At 33.1% G+C, this 11,705-nt stretch overlaps 1 protein-coding gene across 1 annotated transcript; it reads left to right on the top strand.

Annotated features, from left to right (window-relative positions):
• The first annotated feature begins 90 nt into the window (after nucleotides 1-90).
• On the top strand, nucleotides 91-7,588 carry cdca9 (cell division cycle associated 9). Its single transcript, XM_007230387.3, has 10 exons — nucleotides 91-317; nucleotides 1,813-1,944; nucleotides 2,024-2,064; nucleotides 2,148-2,199; nucleotides 4,990-5,057; nucleotides 5,130-5,182; nucleotides 5,722-5,808; nucleotides 5,911-5,983; nucleotides 7,305-7,391; nucleotides 7,471-7,588. Exons 1-10 carry the CDS (start codon nucleotides 200-202, stop codon nucleotides 7,519-7,521), a joined length of 762 nt encoding a protein of 253 aa, XP_007230449.2. The 5' UTR covers nucleotides 91-199; the 3' UTR covers nucleotides 7,522-7,588.
• The last annotated feature ends 4,117 nt before the right edge of the window (nucleotides 7,589-11,705 follow it).

Here is an 11,705-nt window from a genome sequence, read left to right as displayed (position 1 = left end):
ATGTTAACAGTTGGAAAGGAGAAGATATTTCAGGTAGAAAACGGGTTCATCAGGTGCTGCCTATTAAAGGAGGCTAATTAGTTCACAAGCGAGATCAGCTGATCCTCCAGCAGCAGCAGCAGTAGTGAAAAGTTAATAGTGCTGTTGATAGTAGTGCTGTTGGTAGTAGTGATAGTGTTGGTGGTGGGGATTTAACAGCATGGCAGCGCGGAAAGCTCGTAAAGGCAGTAACGTGTCTGACACTCTGGAAGGCCAGCATGGAGTGGATAAACTGAGGAAGAGGAAGGAGCTCTTCATCCAGCAGTTTGAGAAAGAAGGTGTGCTCCAAACCTTCACTTCTAGAAAAGGAAGTGTACTTAAGAGCTTTAAAAGTATGTGTACATTAGGAAAAGAATACTAAAAGTACATGTTCAATTTATTATCATGAAAATACTCATTAAGTATAAAAAACTTTATGTATTTCCATAAAATTTATTTTTAAGCAGTATGTTTTAACCCCTAACATGCCTTGTAGGTAATACAAAACCATTTTTTCTGCAGTAAAATAACTTATTTACATTAATGAAAAAATTAAGTTTAGGGAAGAGACATTTTTAGGATTTTATACTTTTTTTTGACATTTAGCAGATTTACTTAAATATTTTTTTTATATATATATAAATATTTTCTTTTACTATTACAATTATGATTTTCAGTAATGTTCCTTATCAAACATTAAAGTTTTTTTAAGTAATACTTAAACAAAAAAAAATCAAGATTTTGTGGTGTAATGTGAGGCAGACAATTGGCAAAAATCCTGACCTGTTAAGGAGTTAAATCAATTAATCTGCTGGTGTTGATCCACTGTGTTTTATTATCAAGTCTAAAGTCAGTGCAGTTTTGTTTTCTCACAAAATCTTACAGCACTTCATGCTTCCCTCTGCTGATAACAACTTAATATTTAAAAGTTTCTGAGATGCTGATTTTTGGGTTTTTATTGGCTATAAGCCATAATCATCAACAATAAAAGAAATACATGCTAAAAATAGATCACTCCGTGTGTAATACATCTATATAATGACTTACATTTTGAACTGAATTACTGAAATTAACTTTTTTTTTTTTTCAATTATTTAATTTGGAGGTGTTCAAATATTGTAATAATTTTGAAATATTGATTAAATTAAATGCAAGCTTACATTCTATTTTTTTTTTAATCCTTTGATATGTGTATGTATGTATATATATATATATATATATATATATATATAACATTTTTGAGAAATTTACTTTTATGTACTTACCTAAAATATATTAAAAATGCATTAATATTATTATGCTTTCATCAAATGTTTGAAAGTAAACTTTGATCATACTTTTTTTAAAAGTACAATATAGTGTATTTAAAAAAACACTATAAAAATTACATTTTTAGTTTAATGTAATTCAATATACTTCTAAAAATACTTATTTCCAAATATACTTTAGTACATTTTTGTACATGCATAAAGTAGTATGTTTAAATGTTACATAATTATATGTAAAATTGTTCCATTTTAATACAGTTAAGTACACTTGGCACAATTTAAGTAAAACTTTTGTTTTTAATTTTTTTATTGTACTAATTCTATTTTATACAATTAAAGTATAATACGTACAAAAAAATATTATTTTATATTTTATATATTCTGCTTAGTAATGTGGCTACAAGAACACTTTAGTGCACTATAGTTTTAATAATGCTTAGTATACTTTAATCTTAATTGTTTTTTTATTCATTGGGGTGCTTAACCTTTTTTTTTTTTTTTCTTCCTCTCTTTTCTCTCCAAACAGCACATGAACGGATCAACGAAATGGAGGCCAAGCTGGACAAACTGCTGGCTACTGTGGACCGAGCTTACAAGATCGAAATGATGAAGCTTCCGCAGTCCCTCCACACCACACTGATTAAAGATATAATGAAGGGTATGTTCCCCGTCCTCCTTCTGCTTCTCCTGTGTTTTTAAAGATTCAGAAAATAACAGTAATCAGTAATGTGTTTCAGCCCAGGAAACTTCGGTTGGAGAAGTCACAATGGCGATCACAGTGAGTCTTTTCTTTTATTCTAAATACTGGTAAAACTTTGGCCCAGTTGTGTAGTTGTTTACTGACCTGTTTTATTTCTGCAGGCCGCGTCTCCAGAGATCAGCAAGCCACTAAGCAGGAAGCCCAGTAAAAAAGGTGAGCAGAGCTGTCAGGTAATAAACAAATGAAACATTTGACTAAAACTGAACACAATTCTTACAAAAAAATAGTTTACAATTGAGTACATCAAGACGAATATATCTAGGTCAGGGGTGTCCAAACTACGTCCCGCGGGCCATTTGTGGCCCGTTTCCTTTTTTGGAGTGACCCGCGAGGTATTTTAGAAATAGAATGAAAGTTGGCCCGCTGTTAAGCAGGTTTTTATAATGTGAGATTCAAAGTTTGAACGCTAGGTGTCAGAAACGGACCAAAGAATCTAAAAGTGGAGAGAGTGCGCATTTCTAGCACAGAAAAACAGGCCAAAGAGTCTAAAAGCGGAGAGAGTGCACATTTCTATCGCAGAAAAACGGGCCAAAGAGTCTAAAAGTTGCCGTAATTAAGGAGTTTAATATTAAGAGACATCATGAAATTAAACATCAATTTGAAAAATCTTAGTTTACACAACACTGTCACAGATAAAGAAAGTAAGTCAAGTAAAATGGTGTATAAATGAAATAATCAGGAAAATGTATTATTTAAAGTGGTTTATTTCATTTGTTTTATCACAGAGTCTGTGGCCCGTGACTTCAAATATATTTCTCCTTCTGGCCCCCAACAAAAAAAGTTTGGACACCCCTGATTTAGGTGATTTACAGAGCTACAGTTTGATATTACTACAGCAGACTTACTAAATACACTGATTTTAGAATGATCATTTAAAGTAGAGGTTTGTGTAAAATTGATAATTTTATAGAACATTTTACATATTTCTTGACAATGGTGTTAAATAGTGATAGGAATTAAGTTTTGTAAAAAAAAACACTTTACAAAACTCTTTATAGTATAATATACATATTTCAACTCTATTTTGCATTTTTTGGTGAATCTGTGCCATTTCTGTCCCCAGGAAATTACATGTATAAATGTGCACATAAATGACTTTAAAATACATTTTATTATTAAGCATAGTGTCTTGTACCTAATTGCAAACGTAAAATATGTAATTAAAGCGTTAATAAAAACGACTTAAAACACTGAAAAAAAAAATATTTGTTACCTGTCCCCACCTGTCTAACCATCAACTTTACCAGGAAATATAATTTATTAAAATCCTTCATAGATGTAATTTTTGCATTGTTTGACTCCAACTCTCATCTATGCTTTAAAAATGTATTTATTTTCATAATTATTCCATAATATTTAAGTTTTAGATGTCCCTGGGTTTTTCACTCATTCATGTTATTTTCAGTCCTGTTACTCCTAACATAAAAAGTAGCAGAAGTGAGTACCAGTAACAGGAATGAGTATTGTCCCCTGGTTATATTATTATTATTATTATTATTATTATTATTATTATTATTATTATTATTATTATTATTATTATTATTATTATTATTATTATTATTCTGTTTGGTTCATCTTTTATCCATTTGTTTGATCATTTTCAGGTTTAGCTTCGCATATTTTAGAAAAATACAATGTGCATGCATATATATATATATATATATATATATATATATATATATATATATATATATATATATATATATATATATATATATATATATATATATATATATATATATATATTTTTTGTTATAAATATTTAATTATTTGAACATAAACTCATTCATATGTCTTTGAAATAAAGACTTTCTTGAGATTCTGTTTGGTAGCAGAATTGAGATAAATGTAAGTCTTTGGTTTAGAAAAACATTGTAAAAATAAAGTTAAAGTAAAGCCGTTTAAGTCTGATCAGTATATATTTTGAATAGTTAAATATGTGTTAGATTCAGATAAAAAAAGAATAAGTTTAATCTGGAATAGTTACAACAAGCAAATGGCACCCATTAGGTGGAATAGCCTCTATATACATAAGTAGTTGATTCAATGTCATGCTGAGAAAAAATAATTATATTTTTAGAGGCATCAAGTTTCAGATGTTTTGTTCTGCTGATCAGCCACCATGCTGTAAACAATTCTGACTGACTACTTTTCTCTAGAAATTATAAGGAATTGGTGGAGTTTCCCCTTTTTAAGCCCAAGGTCAAGCTGGTCCAAGATAATTTCTGCTTTCTTATGTTTGGTTTCTACAACTAAACTTTGTTTTTTAGATTTTCATACTTTCCTACAGACATGCCAAAAGTCATGGGACATGAATGACTGTAAATACAACATGACTGTAAATATTTAAAGGTTAAAATCATGTTATGACATGCATGACACAAGAATATCAACATGTATTTTAAGAAGTATTTCATTGTACAAGGAAACCTGGTTCCTTACTGTGCAGATGACTATAAATCTAGAAATCTAAAACATTTCATTAACTCATTTTAATTGTTAAAATGATTGAAACGGACCTCTAGAAGCAAATGTACACTTTTTAGAGGAGCTAGTTTTATCTCAAGGACAATTTAAATCTGTTTAATCCAAAAGAGCCCATGTTGATGAGTCACATCCCCTTTAAAAGCAATGTCTCATCCATATGATTTTTGATAGATAGATAGATAGATAGATAGATAGATAGATAGATAGATAGATACTTTATTGATCCCCGAGGGGAAATTCTTGACATCCAGCAGCAGGTGTGTAAAGTTACAAAAAGATAAAAATATATAAATGATACACATAAATACATATATGTAGAAATCCACTGTAGTCACATCTTGTGCTTGGTTTGTATGTATGATGAGTATATTAAGAATGAACATTAATCAGTTAATCTAGTTAATCTGCTGCTGCTGCTGCTGCTGTTGTATTTTCCTGTTTTTTTTTTTCTCCCAGGAAAGTCCAGCACCACTGCAGCGCAGCAGAAATCCACCAATCAGAACAAGACAGAAGATGCCACCAAGGTACCCTCAGGTCTTCATCAGATCTTATTAATTCTAATGTAGAATCACATCTGACTTATCTATTGTTCACAGAGGCAAACAAAGACGAGGAAAATGAAGCCCAGTAACAGCACTGGAAGTCTCAGGTAATCTGGAGCCTACTTTATTTGTTGAAATGTATTAATTTATTTAGGTTTTATTTTTTTTAACCTGTAGTTTTGTTAAGGTTAGGTTCTCTGTGAAATGTGCAGTCCACTTTCAAGCGTGCGTGCGTACATGTGTGTACTAAACTTATTTATACACTTATTAATTTACAGGCTAATTTTTCCCAAAAATATTTTTGTTAATCTTCTGAACTGAATCCAATCTGATTTATAAATTCGCTTAAAAAAATAACAGTGCAGTCAGTCATCATTTTTGGGAGACAATCCTTTGAATCAGGTTTAGGGGATCAGCAAGTCCAATCAGAATATAGATTGCTCTGTTGTTAGGCAGACATAGTAAGAAAAACTGAGGAAAAAAACGTTGAAAAACTGCGCGCACCCCCCCTCCCAATCTCACGCCCACCAAACTTCAAAACTTGAGAGCCCTGGTTATGGTATTATGATTGGTATTTAAAAATCTTCAATCTTAGATGGATGGCATTTGTCTGATCTGCTTTTTTTTTGTTTGTTTTTTTTGACAGATGTGCCTCAACAATCAGCTCCATGAGGACCAATAGCCGAGTGGTCAAAGTCAGTGATCAAGCACTTGTGTCTGGTTTGAAAGCCAGGTGTGTGTATGTGGCTGGTTATTAGATATTTCTATAAGTAAATCAGTAGATGTGTACTGTAGTGTTAGGTTGGTTCAGATTTTTTTTTTCTGTTTATTGCAGAACAATAAGTCGATCCCTGAGTGAAGATCTCTCCACCAGCGCTACAGCTTTAATCACCACGTCTCTGGGAGAGGTAAGTACAGCCTCTGCAGAGAGTTTTCTATCCATCATTTTTCTCCCAGTGTATCTGGCCAGTGGTACAACCCATTCAGCTGCTACTCTGTATATACCCTATCACTAGTGCCACTAGCACATGCCTCCTCTGATACATGTGAAGTCAGACTCCGCCTCTTTTTGAACTGCTGCTGATGATGCAGCATTACACAGCGCACTCGGATGAAAAGCGCAGCGACTCGGTTCTGATACATCAGCTCACAGATGCAGCCTTGTGCTGATCCACATCACCATATGAGTGATATGGGGAGAGAGCAAGGCCAGTTGTGCTCTCTCAGGTCTCTGGCAGCTGATGGCAAGCTACCCCTGGTATTTCAACTAGTCAAGCAAATGGCATACTTCAATTTCTTATTAGAGTATGGTATAAAATCAGATTAAGAGAGCTAAATTTAATTTTAATTCATTAATCTATTTTTTTTTCTAAGAAATCTGAGAAACAGACTGTGGTAGTGTGATAAGAGCAGGGTTTAATCCCTGGCTTAAGTGACACTTTTTGTGCTGTTTTTGATTGGCTATAGTAGTAAGTACATTTCATTGTTGGTAGATTTACATTTTTTTTTTTTTTTTTTTTTTTTTTTTTTTTTTTTTTCCATTCAAACAATGCTTGCTGGCCAAAAAAAATCTTCAATAATCAGTTTGGAAATACTGGTACCAGGGCTCACACTAATTAATGCCACAACTTGGTTTTACTTTTTACATCAACAATAAACCGAATACAAACTAAAATGACGGATTGCTAGCAGTTAATTTACAGGAAAAGCAAATGTTAGTCAGAGCACACCTGGCTCTTAAAGCGAATGGCAAGTGACACAAGTTATTGGTTTATTTCACGTTACGTCCATATTTAAGAGAATTAGTACATGGCTTTTGTGCATTTTGAGCATTGCAAGGCATACTTTTCCTGCTGTTACGATAGTGAAGACACGCGCTCTAAAACGAGCTGCATTGTGTGGATGAACGCCTGCCTACAGATCAATTAAAATGGGGCCCAAAGTCTTGTTTAACCAAAGGATAAAGAATTGAATTGAAAGATTTAAATAATCTTAATTTTTCAGCACATCGAGTCACAATATGAAGTTTGGGTTTGTTGCTTCTTATTCTGTGAGTTTATTGGCTGGTTGCAAAGCAAAATTTATTAACTCTTAATTTCCTATTATGTGATTTACCCAGGTTCATGTAAATGCACTGATTTGGATTACTACATGTCTCTGATGTTCTGCAGTAACTGGATTTATCAGGGATTTAAGAATCCACTCTTTTTGGTTCTTTTCTTGTTCTAGACTCTGCTTCTGTCTGAGGAGAATAAGGATCAGGTTGAACTTGAACTTCTGGATGATCTGGCGTTAAGCCAAATGCGCAGGATTAAGGTCAGTAATGTGTAATTGTTTCTAAATGAAATGTTCCCTTGTTTTATATAAAGCATTAAAGTGCATGTTTGTGTTTTAGGATCTGATGGAGTACCTGTGCAACAAAGTGAAAGTGAATATGACTCACTGAGGCTAAACTAGAGAAACAAATGTTTTAAATATTTTTTTGTAAAATAAATTAATATTTACACAAGTAATTACCTGTTGTGTGTTTTTTGTTTTGTTTTAAATGGGTCGAAATGTATTGAATTGTGTTAATATTAGATGTAAACAGCATCACTACTGTCCTTTTAGAACACAACTAAATTACTTTTCATTTATGCTAAAATGTGGATTAAATTTCATAACTTACTCACTACCCTCCCCTTAATCATGAGTAGTCAGACTTGTTACATATTTTATTCCTATGATTTTTATTCATATGATTTTATTCATTTGATTGATCATGAAATATTGTTGCAATTTTAATCTGACCAATTATATTGAATCGATTGATGTCAATACACAGAAGAAACCAATCCTCCTCTTGTAATGAAAGGTAACTTGTGGTGTCGTTATGTCTAGGTAATAAAATTATTAATAAAAACAGCTTAGAAATGGTCTATAAAACTAGTTATGTTGTATACATTTTCTTTCAGTTTTTCTTTTTTGCCATTTTAACCACCATCTCATAATTTTGGTATTTAATACTGTATCACTTACACAGAGTGTGTGTGTGTGTGTGTGTGTGTGTGTGTGTGTGTGTGTGTGTGTGTGTGTGTGTGTGTGTGTGTGTGTGTGTGTGTGTGTGTGTGTGTGTGTGTGTGTGTGTGTGTGTGTGTGTGTGTGTGTGTGTGTGTGTGTGTGTGTGTGTGTGTGTGTGTGTGTGTGTGTGTGTGTGTGACAATTTTCTTTTTTTTTTTTTTTTTTTTTTTAGGAAAGGCAAATCTGAATGTGGTAATGTTCTATACATATAAAAGTGGAAAAATAAAATCAAACTGATCAATGTATTCCAAATTAATCAGACCAGGCTACATTCTTCTGCTGTCCAGTGTGTTAATGTCTGTTGCTTCCTCAGCTTTCTGTTTCTGACTGAGAAACAAAACAAGAGATGGCCAAAATCCTTTTTTTGCCATATATGGTGAAGTGTGTGGGGGCTGTAAGATTTTGCAGGAAAACAAAACTGCACTGACTTTATTCTTGATAATAAAACACAGTGGATCAACACCAGCAGATGACACGACTCCAAAACCATCACTGATTGGTGGAAACTTCACACTAGACCTCGAGCAGTTTGGACTGTGTGTCTCTCCACTCTTCCTCCAGACTCTGCTCCCTCGATTTAAAAATGAAATGTAAAATTTACTGATGATCAGTGATGGTTTGGAGAGACATGTCATCTGCTGGTGTTGATCCACTGTGTTTTATTATCAAGTCTAAAGGCAGTGCAGTTTTGTTTTCCCACAGAATCTTACAGCACTTCATGCTTCCCTCTGCTACTGATAACTTATATGGAGATGCATATTTCAGATTTCATTTTCCAGCAGGAATTAGAATTAGCACACTGCCCACACTGCCAAAAGTACTATTTGGTCCTATGTAATATTTCACATTTCTGAGACTGATTTTTGGGTTTTCATTGGATGTAGGCAACAATCAATGATAAAAGAAATAAACACTTTAAATAAATCACTCTGTGTGTAATTCATCTATATAATATATGAGGTTCTACTGAAACTTAACTGTAATTTGTCAATAATATTCCTTTTTTTTTAAAGATTTTCTAGTGTTTAAAAGTAAACCACTTCAGTCCTATTTTATTGACAGTGCTTCTCTACAGGGACTAGACAAGCTGTTTGCACACATTCATATCTGCACTCCACAGAGTAAGCTGCAGATGAGATAGGACCCACCCTAAGCAGGACTGTCCTAAGAAGACTCCTTACCTCAGTGACACTTGGATGCTTGATTTTTACTGTACTGTCTCTTTTTGTTCTACCTCAAAGTATGTGTGCAGAGAACTGTGGGTAACTAAGGGTTAGGAGGGATACATTATAATTACTTCACAGCTTAGCTGCATTCTTCAGTGGAAAAAGTACTGAAAATTGTAATTAAGTAAAAGTACCATTACTTTGCTAAAAATATACTCAAGTAAAAGTACCCATCTAAAAATCTACTCGAGTAAAAGTAAAAAAGTACTCAATTTAAAATGTACTTTGAGTAAAAGTTACATAGTTACTTTTAATTATTTGATGTAAAAATAAATCATAAATTAAATAGTTTTTAATTAACTATTATTCCACATAATATTTTGGACCTTTCAGGCAGTATTTGTTCAGACCACCCCATAAAACAAGTGGCATAGGTTTCTATGATCCATTTTTTTTCTTTACTGTTAAAAAGTTATGGTAATATATGTGACTATAAACTGTATTTTTTATAGTATTACAGTTTATTATTATTTTTAAACTTGCCATTGCTGTACTTTAACTGCTATTTACATGTTTTTTTTTTTTTAACATTATGGCAGATTGTTTAATGATAAAAGTACTTACACCACATGCTTGCTCAGGTTTTATGTGGAAGCTGACAGCTCTGTCCGGCGGAGCACATTTTGTATTGCCTGAGGACGTTACTGCCTCGTTATTTCACGCACAAGCATCCGTGCCAATTTTTTACTTTAATTCAGACAATTGTTTTTTTTTTCCCCAGCATTTTTTTTTTTACTCAGTTGGGAGTTTTCCAATGTAGCAAAGTAAATTACTTGTGTCAAAACGTACTTGAGTAAAAGTAAAATTACCTATTGTAAAAACTACTTTAAATATTACAAATTACTCATAAAATCTACTTAATTACAGTAACTTGAGTAAATGTAATTTATTATTTTCCACCTCTGCCTAAAACTCACTAATCTATATCTACTTTCCCCTGATTCTACTTTTACTTCACTACATATTTTCCATGGGTATAATACTTTCACTACAATGCATTTTAGTAGATGCTCTGCACTGTCACCAAGTTTAAAGAAGGTCCTCATCATTGAATGAATCAAGGGATTGAGCTGATCGTATAAGAAGACCTCACTACTCCTTTGTTTTTGATTTTCACTCTGAGAACTTTCCACTGCTTTCTGTTAAAAACTACATAACACAGGACTGTGCTTTTAATTTAAGTACTTAAAAGTACTACAATACATCACTTGAACTATTCAAGTAGAAAAAAAGTAAAATACTTAGTACTTCCACTTTTACTCTGTTTACTTTTCTGATAGAGCCCACGTCTAAATAATTACTAAAATAATAAATACTTTCCTGAGGAGTCAAAAGGAAACAAAAACATACTTTTTTTTTTTTTTAAATAGAACTATATCGCTTAAAAGTTATTTTAAAGGCAAAACTTATCACAGCTGAGGTTGACCTATAAATGTGCCAGATCAGTACACCACCTTCACCAGCCTGGGGTGCATTTCCCAATAGCATAGTTGCTAACTATCCTCGCAACTTTCATATTTGGAATGATGCAGTTGCCAATAAAGTCCAGTCTAGGGCTGGGCCATATCGTATCGTACGCGATAATATCGCCAACTTCTTTGAATATCGTGAACGATATTATATCCTGAAATATGGTGCCATACCACCCACCATTTCTCACATCAGCACTTTTTTTGCTGTTTTTAGCTAAAGGAAAAAAAATCACACTGTTCTCATTTTCCATTATAAATCTACTCCAGCAGGGGTGTCCAAACTACGGCCCGCGGGCCATTTGCGGCCCGTTTCCATTTTTGGAGAGGCCCGCGAGGCATTTTAGAAATAGAATGAAAGTTGGCCCGCTGTTAAGCAGGTTTTTATAATGTGAGATTCAACGTTTGAACGCTAGGTGTTGGGAACGGCCAAAGAGTCTAAAAGCGGAGAGAGTGCACATTTCTATCGCAGAAAAACGGGGCAAAGACTCTAAAAGGGGTGATACTGTTCAGTTGTAGACCAGAAAAACGACAAGAGTCCAAAAGCTGCCGTAATTAAGGAGTTTAAAATTACGAGACTTCATGAAATCATCAATTTGAAAAATCTTAGTTTACGCAACACTGTCAACAATAAATAAGGATAGTAAGTCAAGTAAAAGGGTGTGTAAATTAAAATATAATAATGTATTATTTAAATAAAGTATTATTTAAAGTGGTATATTTCATTATTTGTTTTATTACAGAGTCTGTGGCCCGTGACTTCGAATATATTTCTATTTCTGGCCCCCAACAAAAAAAGGTTTGGACACCCCTGTCCTAGAGACAGAATATATCTGTCCAGTATCATTAATTTTACTTTAGTTCTGGATGTATGG

The sequence above is a fragment of the Astyanax mexicanus genome, chromosome 23, assembly GCF_023375975.1.
Source record: "Astyanax mexicanus isolate ESR-SI-001 chromosome 23, AstMex3_surface, whole genome shotgun sequence".
In the NCBI taxonomy this organism is placed as follows: domain Eukaryota; kingdom Metazoa; phylum Chordata; class Actinopteri; order Characiformes; family Acestrorhamphidae; genus Astyanax; species Astyanax mexicanus.
The sequence above is the reverse complement of the archived record's forward strand: the minus strand, read 5'-3'. Positions and strand labels throughout refer to the sequence as shown.

Bases quoted from the DNA above. Each gene is read 5' to 3' on its own strand.
- cdca9 (XM_007230387.3), top strand. From the start codon at position 200: ATGGCAGCGCGGAAAGCTCGTAAAGGCAGTAACGTGTCTGACACTCTG. The intron at 5,183-5,721 runs GTAATCTGGAGC...TTTTTTTGACAG, and splicing joins AACAGCACTGGAAGTCTCAG to ATGTGCCTCAACAATCAGCT. The intron at 5,984-7,304 runs GTAAGTACAGCC...TTCTTGTTCTAG, and splicing joins TCACCACGTCTCTGGGAGAG to ACTCTGCTTCTGTCTGAGGA.